This window comes from Sinocyclocheilus rhinocerous, unplaced genomic scaffold (genome assembly GCF_001515625.1).
Source record: "Sinocyclocheilus rhinocerous isolate Xijiao unplaced genomic scaffold, SAMN03320098_v1.1 scaffold228, whole genome shotgun sequence".
Lineage (NCBI taxonomy): Eukaryota > Metazoa > Chordata > Actinopteri > Cypriniformes > Cyprinidae > Sinocyclocheilus > Sinocyclocheilus rhinocerous.
The window spans coordinates 198,566-223,274 of NW_015634565.1; the positions used below are offsets into that span (position 1 = coordinate 198,566).

General features: G+C 36.3%; 2 protein-coding genes across 4 annotated transcripts in view; one reads left to right on the forward strand and one right to left on the reverse strand.

The window, feature by feature from the left end:
• The first annotated feature begins 4,519 nt into the window (after positions 1 to 4,519).
• nkx2.4b (NK2 homeobox 4b) lies at positions 4,520 to 6,261 on the forward strand. Its single transcript, XM_016559944.1, has 2 exons — positions 4,520 to 4,883; positions 5,870 to 6,261. Exons 1-2 carry the CDS (start codon positions 4,541 to 4,543, stop codon positions 6,259 to 6,261), a joined length of 735 nt encoding a protein of 244 aa, XP_016415430.1. The 5' UTR covers positions 4,520 to 4,540.
• A 479-nt stretch (positions 6,262 to 6,740) lies between these two features.
• The window catches only part of xrn2 (5'-3' exoribonuclease 2), a 35,019-nt gene continuing 17,050 nt past the window's right edge, over positions 6,741 to 24,709 (reverse strand). For 2 of the 3 annotated variants that reach the window (XM_016559926.1, XM_016559925.1), the window contains 13 exons: positions 22,320 to 22,427; positions 22,095 to 22,184; positions 21,193 to 21,265; positions 21,013 to 21,096; positions 20,762 to 20,859; positions 20,389 to 20,468; positions 20,198 to 20,254; positions 19,733 to 19,801; positions 19,484 to 19,612; positions 17,545 to 17,705; positions 11,999 to 12,041; positions 7,053 to 7,191; positions 6,741 to 6,970 (listed from right to left, as the gene is read on the reverse strand). In XM_016559926.1, coding sequence (XP_016415412.1) covers positions 6,914 to 6,970; positions 7,053 to 7,191; positions 11,999 to 12,041; positions 17,545 to 17,705; positions 19,484 to 19,612; positions 19,733 to 19,801; positions 20,198 to 20,254; positions 20,389 to 20,468; positions 20,762 to 20,859; positions 21,013 to 21,096; positions 21,193 to 21,265; positions 22,095 to 22,184; positions 22,320 to 22,427 — 1,188 coding nt within the window. In that variant the 3' untranslated portion in view covers positions 6,741 to 6,913. The remainder of the gene's footprint in view (positions 6,971 to 7,052; positions 7,192 to 11,998; positions 12,042 to 17,544; positions 17,706 to 19,483; positions 19,613 to 19,732; positions 19,802 to 20,197; positions 20,255 to 20,388; positions 20,469 to 20,761; positions 20,860 to 21,012; positions 21,097 to 21,192; positions 21,266 to 22,094; positions 22,185 to 22,319; positions 22,428 to 24,709) is intronic. The other variant, XM_016559928.1, reaches the window with a different exon arrangement.

Sequence of the window (24,709 nt, forward strand, 5' to 3'; positions counted from 1 at the left end):
GGTGAATAACTGTAATTACATTTAATGTAATTTTACAGTAAAATACTGTTAAAATTACGGTTTTTGGAAGTGAAAAAGAAAAAGTCATTGTATAATTTACAGTGAAAAAACGTAAATTGACACTCCCAGAATTCCCTGCATGACACTTCATATGTTATGTTTTTTAGTTGAAATAACTATGTTTCTTCTTAGTTTTTCCTTATCAGTTGTGTACATTAGGGCTTTATCTTACATCTAATGTTGTTAAACTAATGTTTACTGCATTATTTCAGTATCATGTGTGTCACCATGTTGGAGTTTAGTGTTTGTGTGAATGACACTGTGCACCTTCTATCTATATATATTAGTATTTTCCTTTTCAGCTTGTGGAAGAGCTGTTGTGATGAGCTTTGGTTCATCATGTGACTTTCTCATCACCACCTGTTTTTGGTGGTTATCAGCATTTCAATGGTTTAAAACAGATAGTAGTACTTCAATATGCTGGTTTATGAACATTACATCAATTAACTGAAATACGTTTTTTTATTGTGAATTTAAGATAAGTCTGTAAAACCTAAAATGTTTCTACCATATTTTTAACGGGGAAGTTCTGGCAACCACAGCTGCCGGTATTTTACCGTAAATGTCACAGATTTTCTTTTTTACAGTGTACAACTCAGTTCGAGTCTTTATTAGGTCAAACAATTCTGTTCGCGGAGCTCATAAAGAAACATGTAGAGGCATTAAAACAGTTCCAAGGGCTAATGATTTTATTAACATTCATTCAGACCTTACCTCATTTGAAATCACTGCAGGGAATTCTCCTTAACTTACACATTTTAATAAACGCGATTCTATTCAAATGCAATGGCAAACTGGGTTTCCACCCTGCCAGAGGCTTTCTGTCGAACTATTAGCATCATTTCAGTCCTCCAATAACATTAATTGCGGGAGGCAGCAGAAGAAAGGCTGTTTAAGTGCTCTGTCACTTGCGTTGAACCTTTCACCTCATCACAGGCTGGAATGCGTCCTCAAGAGCGCCACGGTGCCACACGTACACCTGGAGATTCACCGTGCACAAGCCTCTGGAGGATCAAATAAAGGCGATTAAACAAAGAAAAGTCGTTGTTTTCTGCTTTCCGATCTGGACCTCTCAGCTACAAATATTTAACAACTGATTTATGATTTAATTACGCGCAGAAAATAAAACCGTCAATAGGCTAAAGGTGTTTTTGAGATAACAAAAGTCATGGTTTACATCTTTTGAAATATTAAAGCTAATATAACAAACAAAAATAACAGAGTAGGCAATAAATTCATGTGAGGTTGTTTGTTCTCGTCGTATTTTACGCAAACAATTAAAACCGTACTTTATTGTTTTGGAAGGTCTGTTAAATTGCACAAATCCAGTTTATTTCTGAGGTTAAACGCACCTAAAATGAAGTCCTTTCAGGTCTGCGTGTGTTTAAAAATGTAGATAACCCGTGTCATTTATTTACATCATTGCATGAGCTGCGCGCCACACGCCTCTGACCTTTCCAAATGTTTCATGACATTATATAGAAATCATGCAACTGTTTCAGGACTTGTATTCGTGGTGGCGTTTTAAACATGCTTTATTTTCCATTACCACAGTTGTGGTTGAATAAATAAAATATTACCTTTTCTGTATCTCATTTCTTTAATTGCGCGCGTATAATATGTAGATTACACGGCCAAATAAACATCGGAAATATTCGTTCGTTTACAAAAAAAAAAATTGTTTGTTGTTTTGTTTCGAATAAACAAAATTCTGCCCCGCTGCTGGGAAGCATGCAGTAAAACATGCTTTGCTTAGTGTTTTTGTCCAGACCATTTCTTATTTCACTAGGCCTATACAACTATAAACAAGCATCTTACATCTAATGTTGTTAAACTAATGTTTACTGCATTATTTCAGTATCATGTGTGTCACCATGTTGGAGTTTAGTGTTTGTGTGAATGACACTGTGCACCTTCTATCTATATATATTAGTATTTTCCTTTTCAGCTTGTGGAAGAGCTGTTTGTGATGAGCTTTGGTTCATCATGTGACTTTCTCATCACCACCTGTTTTTGGTGGTTATCAGCATTTCAATGGTTTAAAACAGATAGTAGTACTTCAATATGCTGGTTTATGAACATTACATCAATTAACTGAAATACGTTTTTTTATTGTGAATTTAAGATAAGTCTGTAAAACCTAAAATGTTTCTACCATATTTTTAACGGTGAAGTTCTGGCAACCACAGCAGCCGGTATTTTACCGTAAATGTCACAGATTTTCTTTTTTACAGTGTACAACTCAGTTCGAGTCTTTATTAGGTCAAACAATTCTGTTCGCGGAGCTCATAAAGAAACATGTAGAGGCATTAAAACAGTTCCAAGGGCTAATGATTTTATTAACATTCATTCAGACCTTACCTCATTTGAAATCACTGCAGGGAATTCTCCTTAACTTACACATTTTAATAAACGCGATTCTATTCAAATGCAATGGCAAACTGGGTTTCCACCCTGCCAGAGGCTTTCTGTCGAACTATTAGCATCATTTCAGTCCTCCAATAACATTAATTGCGGGAGGCAGCAGAAGAAAGGCTGTTTAAGTGCTCTGTCACTTGCGTTGAACCTTTCACCTCATCACAGGCTGGAATGCGTCCTCAAGAGCGCCACGGTGCCACACGTACACCTGGAGATTCACCGTGCACAAGCCTCTGGAGGATCAAATAAAGGCGATTAAACAAAGAAAAGTCGTTGTTTTCTGCTTTCCGATCTGGACCTCTCAGCTACAAATATTTAACAACTGATTTATGATTTAATTACGCGCAGAAAATAAAACCGTCAATAGGCTAAAGGTGTTTTTGAGATAACAAAAGTCATGGTTTACATCTTTTGAAATATTAAAGCTAATATAACAAACAAAAATAACAGAGTAGGCAATAAATTCATGTGAGGTTGTTTGTTCTCGTCGTATTTTACGCAAACAATTAAAACCGTACTTTATTGTTTTGGAAGGTCTGTTAAATTGCACAAATCCAGTTTATTTCTGAGGTTAAACGCACCTAAAATGAAGTCCTTTCAGGTCTGCGTGTGTTTAAAAATGTAGATAACCCGTGTCATTTATTTACATCATTGCATGAGCTGCGCGCCACACGCCTCTGACCTTTCCAAATGTTTCATGACATTATATAGAAATCATGCAACTGTTTCAGGACTTGTATTCGTGGTGGCGTTTTAAACATGCTTTATTTTCCATTACCACAGTTGTGGTTGAATAAATAAAATATTACCTTTTCTGTATCTCATTTCTTTAATTGCGCGCGTATAATATGTAGATTACACGGCCAAATAAACATCGGAAATATTCGTTCGTTTACAAAAAAAAAAATTGTTTGTTGTTTTGTTTCGAATAAACAAAATTCTGCCCCGCTGCTGGGAAGCATGCAGTAAAACATGCTTTGCTTAGTGTTTTTGTCCAGACCATTTCTTATTTCACTAGGCCTATACAACTATAAACAAGCACATATTGATTGATTACCTGCTGTATTTGTGAACCTCTGCCTTTGACTCCTGAGAAATCCAAGGCAATGAATGTAGGAATTATAGGAATATTCAATATTTAGAACTTTTTCCTTCGCTTTTTTAGTTGCAGGTTGCTCTCTGCGGACTGTGGAGCTGGAGACACACGGCTGTGTTTTGTGGTTGTTGGCCATGCCCTCTGACTTCATATTCTACAGGGTTAAAGGGTCCTCAATTTGCATACTGAACAATCCCACAATTCTAGCAATAAACTTTAAATTGGCTGTTGCATCATGAATGATCTTGTCATAAAAAACAAATACGCGTGAATACTTTACTAAACCACATTTGTGTTTTGAGAATAGTTTTAAAACGTTTCAAATGATTTCATAATTGTGTATAAATTGCTTTATTTAGTTTAGAGTTTTTTTTCTAGGTTGAATAAGAACGCACTGAATTATAGTTCTGGTTTGGTGCCGTCATTTCAAACCAAATAAATATGTCATCCTTGTGATTTTAGCATGAACTATCATCACAAGCGAAATTGTTCAACCTGAGCGTCCGATTCTGACGCATTGCATGTCAAACCGAGCTCTCAAGTTCGTATAAAAAGAAACCTCCGATGTTTTGCCACTTACCATAATGCGAAAGCTTAGATAGATTGATGCAAAAAAAAAAAAAAAAAAGCTGACGCCACTTGGAAGCTCAAAATGATACAAATCTGCGAGCGGAGCCGTTCTGATGGCATTCTTTGCGCATCTTTCGCTCCATGAGTATTTTCTTCAATTACTAGGATGTCAATGGCTCGTTTGGCTCGTCGCTCCGCCCCCCGTGTTTGTCGTAAACCCGCAGTCTGATGGGAATAAGGCAGAAATAAGAGCGTCCAGGACTCGTCTCTTTCTCCAGGACGCACACTCGGACCTCGGAGAACGCGGTTACGCACGGCGGACACTTGGCGTCTGGCGGCAGCGCGCGCATCCACGGGCTTGTGGCAGCTTCAGCAAACTCGCTCGCGGGCTGAACCATGTCCTTGAGCCCCAAACACTCAACGCCTTTCTCAGTGAGCGATATTTTGAGCCCGATCGAGGAGACCTTCAAGAAGTTTGCAGCCATGGAGAGCAGCGCGTGCCTGGCGTCTCCTCTGTACAGACAGACTCAGGTGTCTCAGGCGAACCTGCAGCAGCACAGCATGAGCCATAACACCTACCACATGCCGCACTCGCAGTTCTCGCACAGCGCCATGGGAGGATACTGCAACGGGACTATCGGCACCATGGGAGACCTGCCGTCCTATCAGGAGAGCATGAGGAACGGCGCGACGGCCACGGCTTGGTACGGCTCGAACCCGGAGCCCAGGTACCCGACAAGTGAGTCCGATCAACAGAATCATCCTGCATGCCTCAACGGATCAATATCCGTAACAAGGTCATGTTATTAAGGCTTTTGCCATTTAGAACCGCAAAGATTTCTGTAATTCTCTCGTTTTTCAAGAAATCAATTAGCCATTTGTTTACACACTGTCAAGCTGTCATATTATAGAGACGTATGGAATTTGTTCTGAATATATTTCTTTCTTTAGAATAAATAACATAATGCAAGTCCACAGCCTACACATCAGAAGCCTGCGCATTTAATATAATTATGAAATATTAGTATAAATTAATAGGCCGATCTATGTATCTATAGAGACCGTAAAAAATATTAGTAAATAAAACGGATTATTTCAGTAGCTATACGTTTTACAAGAACGTACTTAATCCGTTTATTTCGGCCTCAAACTTTCATGTTTAATTCAATGTTACTTGCCGTTTTCTTTCACTATTTGAGAAATGTATTGCAATCTCTAAGTGAAAATGGTTCAAAAGTAAAGAATTTCATTTAATTATTTTCTCTTTTCGGTTTTGGATTTTAAATCATTTTTGTTTAATTCTCATCTTCATTCGATTTAATTTATAATAGGCCTAGCCTATGTGGACGTTTTGTACTCTTGTACACTTTTTCTGTAAAAAAAGGTCAACAATATATAATCGGTTATGGGCTATAAATGTAATATTATTTATTTTTATTTTATTTTATATTAAATTAAATTTAGTTTCATACCAAATACAACGAAAATATATTTCAGAAACACTCTTTACTCAGAAAGTGCTAGTATATTTAATAAAATAAACACAAATAAACGGCAAGTAACACATTGAATTAAACGTGAAATTTTGAAAAAAAAAGTTGTTTTATTTTCTTGTAAAAAGCTTTATTTACAATTTTTTTTTTTTTTAGTGTTAGGCTTCCAAACACTGCATAAGGTTTTGAAACTACGCATCGATGTTAAATTTAATTTGCTTGTTCTCTCAAGTCTCCAGGTTTATGGGTCCCTCGGCGGGCATGAACATGGGAACATTACCGGGCATGGATGCAAGTAAATCTATGGTGACTTTACACGCGGCGCCGCGGAGGAAACGGCGCGTGCTCTTCTCTCAGGCGCAGGTGTATGAGCTGGAGCGCCGCTTTAAGCAGCAGAAGTATCTGTCGGCGCCGGAGAGGGAACATTTGGCCAGCATGATTCACCTGACCCCGACCCAGGTCAAGATCTGGTTCCAGAATCACCGGTACAAAATGAAACGCCAGGCGAAGGATAAAGCGTCGCAGCCGCAGCAGCAGGACAGCGGAAGCCTGTGCGCGCAGCAGTCGCCGCGGCGCGTTGCAGTGCCGGTGCTGGTTATTTTTTTTTTTTTTTACCGTTCATGAAATGCATTTCTTTATGAAACATTTAATAAGAAACAGTTTGTTTCCCAAATTATTACATATACTTCAATCATTTGTGTTACCGACCTTTATTTTTGCATTGCTCAATCTTATTTTACATGATTTTAACGAAAAACTTGCCTAATAGCTCAAAAATAAAACAAAAGCTTGTTAAAAACAGCAGATTTACTCATGTTGGTCATTTTCGTACATTTTAGTCCACTCTGCATTATTACCGTTTAATCCATTCATTAATTCAAGACTCATTTTAAACAGACTCTCAAAATGTCGATCTGCATCTATAATTGGCAAGAAATAAGCTATGAATATTCATTTAAAGATTAAAATAGACAATACAAAAACGGACTCTGCTCACCACAGCTATGAATTAGGAGTTTATAAATCGATCTGCATAAAAAATTGGGTACCTAACCCATTCCTAACAAAACACACAAACAAAGAAAAAAAGCAAAACTCAGCAGTCTTGTCTCTTATGTGTATTTCATAAGTTTTACAGGCATATTCTTAAAAATCAGTACATAAGAACATTTTGTCAGTAAAACAAGAAAAAAAACTTTACAAATTAACAGCCCAAAAAAGACAATGTTTGCTTGTTATAGAAAATAAGAAGCTTCTTTCACATAAGGCTGAGCGTTCAGTTCCAGTTGTTGCGTTGTGATGGTGGAGGCAACCCATAACCCTGTCCAGACCCCTGAAAGACAAGCAGAGCTTCCTATGAGCATGAGATTTTACACCTGTGTGTTTTCATTGAAATGATGAGGCGGCGGTCAGACCTGCTGTTGTCCTCCTCTGCGGCTGTCCTGCTGGTTTTGAGGGGGTCTCCATCCTCCTCGTCCTCTCTGCTGGTTCTGCTGGTACGCGGTGCTCTGGGACTGCATGGCCTGATCCCAACCGTGAGATCCATGCTGGAACCTGTGGCGATCAGAGCACTCGCTTCAGCAAACACAATGGTCACTTTAAACACTCACAGAAGAGAGAGAGAGAAAAAAGTCTTCAGGAAGCTCCAGCAGGGAGAGGAAAAATAAAAAATAAAATCAACCTGAGCAAGTAGCAAAAAAAAAAAATTCCTGAAAAAAAGCACAATTCCTATCGGTTTAAATATTTCTAGAGAACATCTAGAAAAAACATTCTTTAAAGGGGTCATATGATGCTGCTAAAAAGAACATTATTTTGTGTATTTGGTGTAATGAAATGTGTTTATGCGGTTTAAAGTAAAATGGCTAACTCTTAACTTTTATAAAGAATATCTCTTTGGATTTGAGACTTTAGTCTTTGCAACTTTACAGATCTTCTTTATGCACCAAGAGCTTGTAACACTCTAAAGAGAAAGGAAAAAATGAAATCGCATCATATGACCCCTTTAAATAAATTTCCACATTGTTTGCCAGACATTCCGAGACTTACCGATTCATTTCCAGTCATTTGAGAGTACTGTGTAATGCTTAAATTAAAAAAAACAAAAAAAAAAAACAAAATCTAACAGTATCTAAATCTAGCCAATATTTTATATCTTTTTTTTCTATTTTTAAAAAAGTAGTTATATTTAGCAAGGATGTAATTTATCAAAACTGACAGTAAAGACATTACTAAAAATTTTCAATTTCAAATATTTTGTTTTAACTTTATATTGAAAGAATCCTGAAAAAAAAAAAATGAATCAGTTTCCACAAAAATATTCAGCCGCACAACGGTTTTCAACACCCATAACAATCAGAAATGTTTCTTGAGCAGCAAATCTGCATATCAGAACGATTTCTGAAGGATCATGCGACACTGAAGACTGAAGTAAAGATGCTAAAAATTCATCTTTGATCACAGCAATAAATTACATCTTCAAATATATTCAAATATACGTTTAAAAAAAAAAAAATTATATTTCAGTTTTTTGATCAAATAAATGCACCTTCTTTCAAAAATCTCACCGACCCTAAAATTTTAAACAGTATGTATATTTAGCTAAATATATTTTCACAATTTATTAACCTCCATGACTTATTTGAGGCTTGAATGATCACATTTTTACCATTCCCTGATATTTTCTAGTTTTCCAAGACCACGGAAACCCTAATCTTTCATTTGAAACCACAAAAATCTCCCATCCAGCAGTACAAATAATGAGATTTCAGCTCAAGTGGCTTTGAAATGCAAAGGCCAGCTCGTTCTTTGATTCCCATTTCACTCATCGCCATCAAAACTAGTCTAAAGTCTCCTGAATGCTCCAAATAACACGGCTGTAACCTGTGCTCGACCGTAAACCAGCTCACCTACCCAAACATCTATCGTTCTCTAAAGAAGAGAGCTGGACATCAGCATCCCTCATTACTGACACAGTTCACAATCTTCCTGAGGAATCCATAATCCCTCCTCAAGGTTCCTTGTGCGTTTTATTCGGCTCCGTCCCGAACGGTTAAAGAAACTCTGCTCTAATAACTACTGACCTAAGGTGACACAGGGCCACAATGGGCTGCCGGGCCTAAAAAGTTGAACCAAAAGAAGCCGATTAGTCCCTGAAGTGGTCTGGAGCCAGAATCAATGGCGGCTCTGTGCGGCCCCTGCGCACAAGAGACGGTGAAGCGCAACCGCATTAGTGCTGCCTCATTAAGCCCTGCAAACCTCTTTAAGAGAACATTTGTTTAGCACGCAGAGAAACTAATTCAGTCCGGCCCCCCCAGGAAGAACATCAATAACTCGTATCGTGCACAGGAAGACCGCTAACACCGGGAGAGGAAAGGTAACTGGAGTCTGTTCCGTCACTTCAGAGTATTTCACAGATGAATCAGTAGATTATTCTAGTGTATCTGCAGGATTATTCAAATCAAATTTAAAGGAATAGTTCACTTCCAGAACAAAAATTTAGACAATGTACTCAACCCCCTTGTCATCCACAATGTTCATGTCTTTCTTTCTTCAGTCGTAAAGAAATTATGTTTTTTGAGGAAAACATTTCAGGAATTTTCTCCATATAGTGGACCTCTATGGAGCCCGCGAGTCTGAACTTCCAAAATGCAATATAAATGCAGCTTCAAACGGCTCTAAACGATCCCAGCCGAGGAAGAAGGGTCTTATCTAGCGAAACGATATGTCATTTTCTAAAACAAATTTACAATTTATATACTTTTTAACCTTAAACGCTTGTCTTGTCTAGCTCTGCGTGAACTCTTGTGCATTCCGGTTCATGACGGTTAGGGTATGTCGAAAAACTCCCATCTTATTTTCTCCTCCAACTTCAAAATCATCCTAAATCGCTGTTTTACCTTTTTTATAAAGGGAGTTTGACCTTCTTTGCATGTCCACTTTGTAAACACTGTTTCGGTACTTCTGCAGCGATGTAGGACTATTTAGGACGATTTTGAAGTTGGAGGAGAAAATGAGATGGGAGTTTTTCGACATACCCTAACTGTATTGAACTGGAGTGCACAGAGTTCACGCAGAGCTAGACAAGATGAGCGTTTGAGGTTAAAAAGTATATAAATTGTAATTTTTTTTTAAAAGAAAATGACATATCGCTTCGCTAGATAAGACCCTTCTTCCTCGGCTGGGATCGTTTAGAGCCCTTTGAAGCTAGTGGTCGACCGATATAACGCCAAGGCCGATATATCGGCCGATATTTGGAATTTTTTTAAATATCGTCATCGGCCGATAAGTTTCTGTTTGGCCGATGCGTTCGAGGCGGCTTCACTGGAGACGCGCGATCGACAAACTTTAAACTTGTAATTTCAAATTATGCTACGCTTTATGCATTTGCCAACTGCCATATTCATGTCATTTCCACTGTGTGCTGTATGTAAAATTAGTGTTACCTAATATTAATTAAAATAAAATTATATCGGTTTTATATCGGCCATCCTGCATTCCAAGATATCGGCATCAGCTGTCAAAAAAACAATATCGGTCGACCATTATTTGAAGCTGCATTTAAACTGCATTTTGAAAGTTCAAACTCGCGGGCACCATAGAGGTCCATGTTATGGAGAAAATTCCTGAAATGTTTTTCTCAAAAAACAATCTCTTTACGACTGAAGAAAGAAAGACATGAACATCTTGGATGACAAGGGGGTTGAGTACATTATCTAAATTTTTGTTCTGGAAGTGAACTATTCCTTTAAATTTGATTTGAATAATCCTGCAGATACACTAGAATAATCTACTGATTCATCTGTGAAATACTCTGAAAATTATCTGTAAATTTTTGTTCTGGAAGTGAACTACTCAAAGGTATTATAAGACTAAAATTAAATGAATACTGTATGAGCTGTGTAGGGTAATGTCTACGGTAACGTGTTAAACCGTAAAATGACTGTAAGAAACATGACAGAGTTCAGATACAGGTTTTCACAAATAAACTTCACATTTCAGCCTTTAAACCGTTTTTTAATAAAAGGGACGAGTCAAAAGTATTATTTATAATGTTAATTAAAAACCAAATATATCTTGCTGTCTTAATTGTTTAGATATTTAGAAGGCATATTAGCTTCTTATCGATCCACCGGTTCACATTTACAACTGTGTAAAAATACGGGTCAATTTTCACCCCGGTCTAAACAGTAGGCGGCACTTTGGAACAGCAGAAATATAGCAGTTTCCCTGGTAACAGCTGCATACAAATGCTACTTTATTAGGCATTAAATGAAGGTAAAATGAAAAAAAATAATAACTTCTATATTTTTCTGAAGACAGTCAGTTCCCTTTATTTAATGCGCCAAGTTTTACTGTGAAACATGTAGTGCTCAAATTTTTTTCATAGTTTAATCAGTCATATTGTGATTCTTGTCTTTCCATTTCCAAATTTAAGACCTATGGCCTTAAATTTGATACAACTAAATCTAAGACTTTAAGGACCCACGGAAACCCTGTTAGTCAGCTTTTGCAGTTCGGTAAAATATTGAGTTATACATATTCTATGCATAATCATATACATGTGTAGAGCTGCTGTATATCAGACAATCAAGTTAGAATTCTAATTGAAAGTGACACTGACGCGGTTTTTCATGTTTAATACTGTAAAGCTGCTTGCTTTAAAGCGGTCTACTGCATAAAGTTTAATAAATAAACGTAACATAAGTTTACTGGAGAGTCGATTGCAAAGCTTCGCATGACCGCATCGCTATGATCAGATGCTTTCCTAGCTGCTGTTTTCTCACCAGTCATGTTTGTTGTGTGTTTATTTTGTTATTTAGAGGAAAGTGTGCAGCATGTATTTCCATCTAAATGCCACTCCCAGCATCGTCAGGATGTTCGCTAACAGTAAAGCGCTGTTTGCGTATATCCAAGTTTTTTTTTTACCCCTAACCGAGGAACGAAAATAAACGTTGCCTTAAGTATATCAGGACGTTTACACATGACAGCATTTTCTGTTTGTAGAATTAAAAAAAAAAAACTTTCCCACACTCTACTGGTTTGGTTTTGCGTGTCTTCTTCTATTGGACTGCATGTCATTGGGCTGAATTACAGTCTTGTGCTACAGTGCCCCAATGGTCAAACAGTGTTATTGCAGGCTCTTACATTAGGTCACATGAGATCAAATGACTATTCAACAACATTTGTCAAAAATCTTTTTTTTTTTTTTATAGTCGATGTTGTCAATGTTGAATACTCATTTCAGCCCTAGTATGCTTGTAGAGACACATAATCCAGATCAGCTGGAAATGTACTGTCACAGGTGCACCGTAACCTTCGGGACCAAACATACGTGACCATGAGTACAGAGAAAACATCTTACCTAGGATACGGTGCGGCGGCGTTCACTGGAGGTGGTCTGGAATCTGTGAAAATGAAAACAGGCAATTAATTTTATTAGTGGCATTTACTAAAAGATTCCTCAAATTGTGTCTTGAGGAAAGGTGTGACTTTACTTTTCTAAAAGGTCAGACTTAAGATTCCTCGCAAAATTGGGTTGAGGTAAAAAATAAATAAATAAAAATAAAATCCACACACTGAAAATTATAGCTCCAAAAACATTTATTTTCTCAAGAAAACTTGTAAAATATCTTCCCAGCTATTTACATTGAAGATGGACTCACCCAGGACATTAAGAAACCAGCTAGAACGTCCTAGCAACTAAAACCCTAGCATTTTAGCAGCAAGTTTTGGATAGGCAATCACCACTCAGAATATATATATATATAAAAAAAAATCAGATCTTTATTTTTTATTTTTATCCAATCCATTTGTTTGCTTTAATGCAGAACCTTGAATCTAAAACTACAACGATTTTCTGAAGAGCTGTTACAACTGTCTAAAGATAATATTTCAAACGCTACATGAAGCACTGCTGAGTGGGATGTTTTCTATAAAATCAAATTTGTAATCATTCTTTGACATTAAGCAGCAAAACAACAACAACTACCGCCACACACCAGGCTACAGCTGGGTAAAAGGCCTTAACGCTAAATAAATGAGATAGAATTCATTAACCTAATTTGTATCAGATTCCAATTTCAGGGAAAACAGTTTGAGAGATGAAGTAAATTGTGTTGTTCAGTAATATGAACAGGATTTAGTGTTTGGGAGGGGGGAGGGGGATGTCAAAAGTGGCACATTTGCATTTCTTCCCGTGCTAAATGAAATAAGCATTCATCAGCCGGCGCTGCGGCGATCTCAAGTGCTCTAGTTCCAGCGCTGCAGGTCCTTCACAAAGACAGACTTTAAAAAAAGTAGCAAGTGGCTTCTTTCCTGATCCGCCGTTGCCAAGGTGATCAGCAGCTGCGGGGCTCCGAGCTGTTTGTTTTATAGGGCAGGAGCAGAGATGAGTGTGTGTGTGTGTGTGTGTGTGTGTGTGTGTGTGAGAGAGAGGGACAAAGACAAGAACTTGAGCCCAAAAGAAAAAGCTGTCATTTACAAATGTAGGCTTGAAGGTGGAGTAACAACGGAAAGAAACCAAAATAATTTCCCTGTTTGGAAGCCAAAGGGATTTTATGGCTTTAAAACAATTCAAACAGAGCTTTAATACAGAAAATAATAAAAATAATAATAATAAACACAACTGCATTTACAGTAATGCACTTATAAAGGAATTCTTTGTGCACAGAGGGATTTATTTAAAAGCTATTTTTTTCTAGCAAGTTCTAAAAGTTGTGAAAATCATTCTTTGAGCAAGGAAACAGGACAAAACTCTTAAAAGAACAAATTCTTAATTTTAACTTTAAATAACAATATTTGAAATGGAGATTGTTGCATGCACCTGATTTAATTGACTAAGGCTTAATTAAAAAAAGAAAAGAAAAAAAGCGCTGTGGAAAGAGGTTGCATTCAGTTAACGGCTCTCTAGTCTGTGCTCACGAAGAAATCAAACAATTACGGTAACTCACTGAAGTCTATGGAAGTACACTGCAATCAAATTTTAAACGTGACTGTATTGTACAGTTTGTATTTGTATTTCCTAAAGGCGCATTAAAGGGTTAGTTCACCCAAAAATGAAAATTGTGTCAGTTACTCACCCTCATATCATTCTTAACCCGTAAGACCTCCGTTCATCTTCGGAACACAAATTAAGATATTTTTGATGAATTCTGAGAGTTCTCTGATCCTCCCATAGACAGCAAGGGTACTACTACAACGAATTGTTGAATAAAATCGTTATTTTTGTTTTCTTCACGTACAAAAAGTATTCTCGTAGCTTCGTAATATTACGATTGAACCCCTGATGTCACATGGATTGTTTTACCGATCTCCTTGCTACGTTTCTGGACCTTGATCGTGGTAGTACCCTTGCTGTCTATAGGAGGATCAGAGAGCTCTCAGAATGCATCAAAAATATCTTAATTTGTGTTCCGAAGATGAACGGAGGTCTTACGGCATGAGGGTGAGTAATTAATGACAGAATTTTCATTTTTGGGTGAACTAACCCTTTAAAGTTCATTAAAGGCAGAGTTCAACCTCAGGTTATCCAAGATGTAGATGAGTTTGTTTCTTCATCAGATCTGGAGACATGTAGCATTGCATCACTTGCTCACCAATGGATCCTCTCGCAAAAGCTGCATGTTTTTTCAAAACAAAAACATTAGGCGTTTTTAACTTGAAACTTTTGTTTCCATTGAAAAATTCATCTCATTTTAATGAGGAGAGAAATATGCACAGATCAAGCACAGTTCACAAGTAAAAATAGTCAAAAACAGTTCTAAACAAAGATGTGGGAGGATTTTGATGTTAGAGACAACAGGAGATGGACTTTTTCCACTGGAGAAAGCAATATTATGGATAGAGGACTCATATTTTGGCCAGAAGCAATGGTTTGACATAAAAAAAAAAAGTCTTAATGATGGATTTGTTTCTTACAAACATGCAGTTTTTCACTCCACAAGACATTAACTGATGGACTGGAGTGGTGTGGATTACTTGTGGATTATTGTGATGTTTTTATCAGCTGTTTGGACTCTCATTCTGACGGCACCCATTCACTGCAGAGCATCCATTGGTGAGCAAGTGATGCAGTGCTACATTTCTCCAAACCTGTTCCCATGAAGAAAAACTTATTAACATCTTTAATGGTCTGAGGGTGAGTAAATGTTTATATTTTCATTTTTGGGTGAACTACTTTACTAATGCTTTCCCAATGCTTGTACAGATTGCATTTTTTGGTCATAATGGAGATTTAAAGTTGGATATAACTTTTCAAAGTGAATGATACCAAACATTAAAAAAAAAAAAATGTAGTTGTGTATTTCAGCTACAGTGTCTTCATTCATCAACTTTTATTGTATACGCATCACTTTAAAAGCAGGACGAGAGACACTCTTCTGTGATGATCAACAGATGCTGTCAGACGTCCTAGACGTTTTTAATTCGGCAGCCAATAAACACCTCCAAAAATCCAGTATGAGATCTAATGACCAGAGAGAGAAAGAGGCCGGACCACCCACTTACACCTCCATTATCAAGCACTAATTCATCCCGGCTCATCTCACAACCAGTCAAACGAAAAACGAAATTACAGCCAATTCATCCTGCTCTCAATAAACACCATCCGCAGTCCACACACTGAATGTTGGGAAGTTAAAGCCAGTTGACACAAAGCCCAAATAGGATTACGCATTAAAAACACAACGGTAAACGCTGTTCTCATTAACTTAACAAAGGGATTACATCGTCCCAGAGCACAGACGTACACACAGATGGACCCTGATCTCTGTAATGAGCCTGTAATGAACCTCTACAATACAGCTTATCAATATCCATAGAATGAAGACCGCAGGACTGTAATACACTAGCTGGTCCTTTAACACCAGCTGTTTTGATTAGGGTTAACAAAAGCCTTCAGTGTGTCGCAGGAACTCCGCATTGAGCCGACACCGCAGGAGGGAGAGGGAAAAAGACAGCGAGCTGGGAAAAGTTAACGAGGATTTGGTCACTAGCACACAGACACACTCCTTTAGAGAAACGCAGCACCAGCAGAGCGGTCTGAGAAAACGTCATGAGCTTATCAATGCAATGACGTGACTGATGAAAGTGTTAAAGGAGAAGTTCAATTGCAGAAAAGCAAAATCTCTTTTTTTTTTTGGTGGAACACAAAAGGAGATATTTAGGAAAATGATCATGCTGCTCTTTTCAATGAAAGTGAATGTGGCTGTTGAGCAACAAGGAGGACAACAAGAATCTGCATAGAAACTATGTAAATGACTCATGTACTACATTCTTCAGTCAGTAATCACAGAAAAACGGATCATCATGGAGGAAAGAAAGAAAAAGAAAAAAAGAAATCAGCACTGACATAGTAGTAGAAGGTTGCATAATGCAATGTCAGCACTAAAGGCTATTTTAATGGAAAGAAATCTGAAATCAAACAATAACATTAAATAAAGATTGCACAATCCCAAAAAATAAAAAATAAATAAAATTCTCATGAATAAAACCAAACTAAGATCTCTAAGATTTTTTTATATACACATTTACTTGATCAAAACCATAGTGAAAACTAATACATTTTATATTCTATTTATTTTATATTCTGTTTTTAATATTTAAGCTGAATTTTCAGCATCATTACTCCAGTCTTCAGTGTCACATAATCCTTCAGAAATCATTCTAATATGCTGATTTGATGAACAAGAAACATTTCTTATTTTTATTAGTGTTGAAAACAGTTGTGTTGCTCTTCATATTTTGTGTAAACTGATTTTTTGTGATACTTTTTTTCCAGGATTCTTTGTTGAACAGAAAGTTAAAAAGAACAGCATTAATATGAAATGGAAATCTTTTGTAACATTATAAATGTCTTTAAAATCCCTTTTGTTAAAATTAATGGCATCATTGCTGAATAATAGTAATTTCCATATAAAAAAAAAATCCAAAACATTTTAGAGTTTGGTATCAAATCACCACCCATGTTCATCATATCGGAAAAGAGCAGCTTGAACATTGTGCTAAACATCTCTTTTTGTGTAACATAGAAGAAAATGATGGATCAATAAAATAATAGTTTACCCCAAAATTGACATCAAGTCACTACTAAAATTCACTAACAAAGGAGCTAATATAAAAAACCCCAAATCAAATCTCAGATCAGCTGAAGAATCGAAAGCAAAAAAAATCCTGAATATTTACTCTGATTGCCTTATTCATAGAAGCATGAATGGCATACAGGGCGGTTAGCGTGCTGTACGTTTAACTGGAGGGTTTTGCATGAGGGCCGCAGCGCACAGGCCAGTGAAGAGCAGCAGTGATCAGCGAAAACCCCCAAACCTCTATTTGCATCAAGTGGCAGCAGGGTGGCTTCCATTCGCCCACAGATGCGATTATTCATCAACTTGCAAATTGCCACATCAAAGTGACGGCAGAGGAGAGCAGCACAGGAGACGGAAGCCGCTCACGGGGGCGATAGAGATGCTGAGGAGGACAGAAGGTAACTGTACACGTTAAGAGCGACTCCTGTGCCTCAGTGTCACCAAACTACTGTATTAAACACTGCTTAAACACAAGAACATTCTCTGGGACACTGGAATAAGAGTGGACTGTATGACAAAATCCTTGGTATGAGGAACTGCATGTCATAGTAAGTTACTTTTGCTGGATATTTGACCAATAAACAATCTTCTTTGTTGGACGTTGAAAAAAAGAAGAAAAAAAAAAAAAAAAGTATGCTCATGCTGCTATTAAGATCCAAATGATTACTGGGATATGCAGTACACAGAATATTGTCATTTTGCAATCATTTTTGGAAATAATTTTGGAAAACCACTTGCATAAATTTTTACATAAAAAAACAAACAAAAAACAATTAGATGATTTCCAACCAGACACAGTCTCACTCTTGGAAAGTGTAAAACTCACACTGGTTTTGAGGGTAATGGTCTCTTTGGGGTGGATAGTAGTTTCCTTGCTGATAGTTTCTGGGGGGCGGGGCATTGCTGTACTGACCGCCCCTATGCTGAGCCTCAAAAGATGGGCCGGCGCCAAATAGACCCACCCCTTGATTTCTGTCCACATAGTGACTGAAAAGAAAGAGAAAACATTAGCATTAACAGAAAATGGAAGTTTATATACATTGAGAATCAGGGTTTTTAGCCTCTGGAGGTCATTGAGGTTTTCAAAAATTGTATACAATTCATTCTTAAATACTTTAAAATTTAATGGGTTGTTTCTTTTTATATTTCTGTCCCAGAATTGGCTGACAGTCTAGGAGAGGGATTTTTGGGTTAAGTTGCTATCAGTAAGTAAATTAAATTAAAGTATTAAAAATTGTTTTTGGCAATTGAAATAAAGCTAAAATAAAATTCAATATGAGTGTTAGATGAATAACTTAAAATGAACATTACCTGGAATAAAATATTTAATACATTTAAAATTTTAAATTCAAAGAAAATTAAAATGAGAAATGTTAACTTGGCAACTACTTGAAACAAAATAAATTTAAGTTGAGCTACTAAAATAAAAACAAACTGATATATATAGAGAGATATTTATATACAACAAATAGATATATATTGACATATTTAAAAATGATAAAAATAATCAAATTACTGTAAAATCAAAATTGAAAACTAGAATAGATTTTAAATGAAAGGGGTCATATGATGCTGCTAAAAAGAACGTTATTTTGTGTATTTGGTGTAATGAAATGTGTTTATGTGGTTTAAGGTAAAAAAAAAACACATTATTTTTCACATACTGTACATTATTGTTTCTCCTCTATGCCCCGCCTTTCTGAAACGCGTCATTTTACAAAGCTCATCGGTCCGAAAAGCAAGGTGTGCTCTGATTGGCCAGCTATCGAGTGTGTTGTGATTGGCCGAATACCTCAAGCGTGTGACGGAAATGATAGTATTGTATAGCGAGAATAAAAGTTACGCCTTCTTTCTTTGCGTGAACATTTGGGCGGCGTTATGCAAATCTTCCCACATCATGACGTAGGTATGTGGGGGCGTGTTAGAACGAGCCGTTTTAGGTAGGCGTGGTTGACTCTTAACTTTTATAAAGAATATCTCTTTGGATTTGAGACTTTAGTCTTTGCAACTTTACAGATCTTCTTTATGCACCAAGAGCTTGTAACACTCCAAAGAGAAAGTAAAAATTGAAATCGCATCATATGACCCCTTTAAAGCATCAAGAGAAACTATACATTAGTATATCAATGATAATAAAACAACAAAGATTCACGTTGAAGTACTAAAATTACTAAAATGGAAATAAAAGCCAAACAGAAAAATAATTCATTATATTTTTTTTTATTTAAAACCTAATAAAAATGACAAAAGCACATAATTACTAAAACTTAAAATAAAATTAAAACAAAAAAATATAAAAGGTCAAGTAAAAATATTAAGAAATACTATAATAAGATAAATAACACTAACATAACATTGTTTTGGGTTGGAAAAGGTTGATAACTCCGATCTAAAATACCAAAATATCCCTAATAGGCCAAATATTCAGACAAAGTCTTAATAATGAAATAAAGATAAAAAATTAGAGATCACAGAACTACCTGAAGTCCAAGAACATCTGTCTGCACCATCCAATCAAACCCAATAACAGCTTTCATTAAGAAATTAAGTCTTTGGTGGGCATCATCTGCATACATCTCCTCTAAACACCATGCATAATTCATCTCTTGTCACTGAAGCCTGAATTCCCCAGATGTTTAATTAGCCCGTTTTATACCGACTATTGTGCTAATTTGGTTTCTTCTTACACAATACCACTTAAAAGCATTAAATGCAAGAACTCAACCAAATAAACTGATGGATTGGGTGGGATTTTTATCACTTACTTGAGCTTTCTGAAAGCCGATTGGTCCAGATGGGCTTGTTGGCGGTTTGGGTTGAATCCCAGTTGAGGTCTCCATGGGCCGCGGTTACTCTGCTCCCAATCACCCGGTTTAAGAACCTTGTTAGGGATCCTGAAGTGAGAAATTGTAATGCATAAATATAAAATATTAAAACATCACTGAAAATCCCATTCAAACTCGCTTTCATGCGAGTATTCAATAGGTCTTAATACTGAATAGTGCAGCACTTACTTCGCCCCTGGTAGGACAACAGCCTTGAACACAAAACCACCATCATACTGCGGATCCTTGAATTGGATTCTGCCAACCAGAAACCATCAGTATTTAAGTACAAACATTTAAGTGCAATGCCTGGATATATCTCATCCCAGAGCCATTCAGATGAATGGCATCAATCCAGACTTCATCTAAAGTTTTTGCTGAACATCTCAGGGTTTCATGCCATGTCTGACCTCTAGAGGAACCAGTAAATATCAGCAGGACAAGGCCGATGTTTCAATGCCTGACACACGAGTCCTTGAGTAGCTCATAGAGCTCAAATGACTCAGACTGATACACAAACTAATAAACCAAATGAAAATAGCAACTTAAAAAGAATATAGATCTATATACTGATCATCAGTGCTATGCATCAGACGATATTTGACCACTTTGAGATTGGCTGATAATCGGTTGATGTGTAAAACCAACTCTTACCCAATAGCATTGTTGCTGCTGATGTCTCTCAGTGTTGGGATCGGCGACTCCACTGGTCTGAGGAAAAAAACAAGGTGTTTCACAGGATTTGTGAGGCTTTAGTTTCAAGTGCCTCAACAGACATCGCCCAGGTAATGACAAAACACGGAAAAGCATAAAAAAATAAAAAAATAAATGTGCTGTCTCCTTACTTATCTGGTAGAATAGGGTCTTCATCTAGATTTAATATACCTTGGATTCCATGGCAAAGTTCTGCAGGGATCTCAGTGGCCTTGAGAGAGAGGATTGGAATATTAAACCTCAGACTAAGGGATTATTGATAACACTTTAGATCAGATTTATACACTTTATATTTCACTTTAGAAATATAAAATTAATATATATACACACCTCTAAACTTTTATATAGAAATTTTAAATAATATAAAGACGAAAAAACTAATTTCAGTTAGTTGGCAAGGCAACATTTCTAATTTTCACTCAAATAAAGTACTAATGACAAACTGAAATAAAATAGAATTTTATGTAAATTATCTTGTTTTTATAATCAGAGGAAGATCAATACCTCATGAGATTCTGCAAAGTAGAGTTCCCGGATGAAATCACAAAGGGGGTGGGACTTGCCCACAAACACGACATCACTTCCTAGACTGTTCCTTCTCACTGAAAACAACCATAGGATGGTACAGTCAGGTTACAACACTAAAGATAAACCACTTAAGCACACACTATTTTTTTTAAATGAAAAAACAATGCAACATGACTAGGCAGTATTACTTCTTTTATACTGTTTGTCTATAAAAGAATATGCCTCACCCTCCTCTGGAGACAAATCAGGGTAGACGTCTGCTAAAGCTGCTCGTAACCTCCGCTCGTCGACAAACGGCAACAAAGCAACACCTGTCGAGAGGAGAAGAGCAAATCACAATGACAGAAAGCATAATACAGTACTCACTGCTTCTAATCAGACTGTGAAGCTCAAAGTTAAGTGCTGACCCTGCCAGGCATACTTCTTCCCATTCAAATCAATGGCAAAGTCATCAGGGTAGAAATCAATGATTGAAGATTCCTGTTAAAGACAGATAAAAAAAAAAAATTAAGTATATTAAAATTCATGCCATTTACATTCAGACATGTCCCTGGTCTTACTGTGCACAATTATGGAGCAGTATGTATGTCAAAATAATAAAGAAAAATATAAAATAAATAATAAATAATAATAATAATCTTATTTTTCTATAATAATAAAAAAAAAAACTACATCCAAAATCTAAAATAAAATAATAAAAATCTACAATAAAAATTAATAAAAAAAATCAATAAGATTAATAAAAAAATATATATACAAACAATTAATAAAAATACAAAAATATTAAAAATTACAAATATAAAAAAAAAAATAAAAAAAATAAAAACAAAATACAAAAAAATATTAAAAAGACAAAATATTATAAAGATGAATTAATAAAATATATAAAAATAAAAGAAAAAATAGAAAGTTTTTTCAATAAAAGATTAATTAAAAAGTAAAATAAAATAAAAAAGGAATAAGATTTATATTTTTAAAAATTGAATAGAAATGATTTTTAATGCAACTTTTAAATTGCATTTTGAGAAATAATAAAAAAAAGAAATTAAATTGCTTGTCTTGCACATTTAATGATAGCTATAAATGAATATATTACTGAAAATAATGGAATGAACACAACCTGAAATAAGAAAACAAATGGATACAATAGGTGCTTGGCCCCTAATAAATCTGACGATTAGGTAAAATCAGCCATTTTTTCATGATCTAATTAAATTCTCAAAATTACAAAAAACAAATGTAGCTCTGCATTCTCTATCACTTAAAATGCATAACAGCAGCAGCGGTCAGAGGTAAATCTGTCACTCACTGGGTCCGTCATCAGAGCTCTCCATGTTGGTGGCAGGAAGTTTCCACTGGCAGCAGGAAATACACCCATAAGCTGCTCCAGAGGTTTGAACTACAAATGAGGAAATATGATGACACAGAGTTAAATCAACAGTCAACACATCAGCAATACAATTACAATGCACTGACACACAAACACTTATGCACGATGTGTTTTGGCTCAGTGCTGCAATATGTTTCAAATTACCGGTTTGGTCCCTTTCTCAAAATCGCTGAACATGCCCTTGATGTCTTTGAAGTCAGAGGCAAACGGAGCATAATGAAAGGGAAAATACCACTTCCAGGACGCGCAGCCCTGTGACATAAAAACAGACACTTAGAGACTGTCCGTCGTACCACACAAAGACAAGTTAAATACATCTTCAGTTACTTCAATCAGAAACGCTCGATTTTAAAAAGACCTTCAATCCAAGTCATTCTTAAGACCTCTTCCATTAGCCTGTCACACTTACACTTTCAATGGAAGACCTTGATACACCGTCAAATTTACAGCTCAATTAACACTCCAGAGGGCATTTAGACCAGACAGTTTAAGAGAGAGCCTCAACAAAAGACACACAAACTATTAAAAGACCACAATTTCTGGATTTAGTCAATGTCTATTACCTTTAAGGTCATCAACATTTACAATAATTTTTAAGTAGATACACATTTAAAATGTACAAGCCCAAAAAAACTGATCCAAATACAAGCAGGGAAAATGCATTAAGAAAGAAAATAAGGACAAATCTGTAAATGTATGCCTGTATCTGCATTGCTTTTACTACGGTTGGGAGTTACTTTCAATTCTTCAAATTCAAATTCAATTCTTCAATCAATTCTTTCAAATGGCACTTTACAATGAATCTTGAAATCAAAAGATTCAAGATCCAATGATTCATTTCATTTGTCACGCAAAGCTGTTCATAAAGTCCCAGTGTGGCATTTTACATTTTCTGTCAACATTATATGTAGGTAAATATTGTTTATTAATAAATATATACATTTTTATTAATATATTGTACATTTTATTTGTATAGCACCTTTCACAATGCACAGTTTCAAAGCAGCCTGACAAAATCATGACGGTAATGCTTATAATATTAATATCTTCATGGCTTATAGTCACATTTAGCTGAGCTGGGTGATAATATAATTACATATACATATACATATATATACATACATGCACTCACACACACACACACACACACACATATAGTAAATTCTGCGAGAATATAAACACATTAAGCACTTGAGTTTTTCTATATATTGCACAACACTTAAAGGGTTAGTTCACCCAAAAATAAAAATTAGGCTGCGTTTCACTCACCCCGATGCATCCTAGGTGTATATGTCTTTCTTCTTTCAGACGAATCCAGTCGGAGTTATATTAAAAATTGTCTTTGATCTTTCAAGCTCTATCGTTGTACTCAGCGGGTGTTGCATTCCTTCAGTTCAAATGACGGGATTTATTGGCTCAAATTTCCAAATGAGTGAGAACGCATCTCTTTGGAATGGCAGTGGTGGCAGCTTTCTGCTTCCTTTATAGAGTCAACCAATCTATTAATTTCCCGTATTTAAATTGACATTCAGTCAAGTGGCAAAAAGCAAAAAGGTGCAAGAAATCCGTGAAATAGAAATTATACTCATGACCCCTCAAATGAAAAAATAGACACCCTAATGTGGGTAAATAAAAGGCATGTAGAGATCTGCCCCTGAACACACTCTGCAGTAATGCCTCTCATCTACCATTTGGCAGCGTCTGTGTGTGTGTGTGCGCGCGCGCAAATCAGCGAATATGTGGCAGAAGGGAGCAAACACATCTCACGCAGCAGTGAGACTCCATAATGAATCTGTTCAGTGGTTCCCGTGGGACGGCTCTCGTCCGCCGAGCACATGGAGCGAGTGCAGACTGTGCATATATATAGAGCTCCAATTACTGCGGACAAATCCCCGCACACAAGAACTCTAATCAACCAGAGATCTGCTGGAGAGAACGGAGCTCTAATGACTGAATTTCAAGCTAAAGATCAAGACCCTGCATTAAAACTCAACTAGATAACACTAACCGGCTCAAAGAGCAGCGCAAACACAGCGCAAAGCTGTTTGATCCTCGAGCTGGTGAACAAACAGAAAAAGCAAAAGGAGAGTCTTGAACATTTGATGGATCTGCTTTAAAACGAAATGCGAAAACGGTTCATTTCTGACTCATAATTCAAAAGGAGATAAAATATAAGGTAAACCTAGGATGCCTTGAGGGTGAGTAAAACGCAGCCTAATTTTCATTTTTGGCTGAACTAACCCTTTAATATAAGTACTGTATGCAGTTAAAGTTGAATGTATCATATGTTCAACTTTAAATATAATTGCTGGGTGATAATATATTATTACTAAAAAATTTATACATTTCAAAAGATGATAAGCTCTTCAAGCAATATCATATCAATATATATTGCATTAAATATTTATATAATATTTACTCAATCTATGACTACTCCTCCGGGTAAAAAGTCCTTTTAACTTCAAAGAAAATAATTATAACTTCAGATACCACACACACATATATATGTGTATACGTGAATGTGTGTGTGTGTA

Coding starts and splice junctions, on each gene's coding strand:
- nkx2.4b (XM_016559944.1), top strand. CDS start 4,541: ATGTCCTTGAGCCCCAAACACTCAACGCCTTTCTCAGTGAGCGATATT. Junction 4,884..5,869: donor GGAGCCCAGGTACCCGACAA/GTGAGTCCGATC, acceptor TGTTCTCTCAAG/TCTCCAGGTTTATGGGTCCC.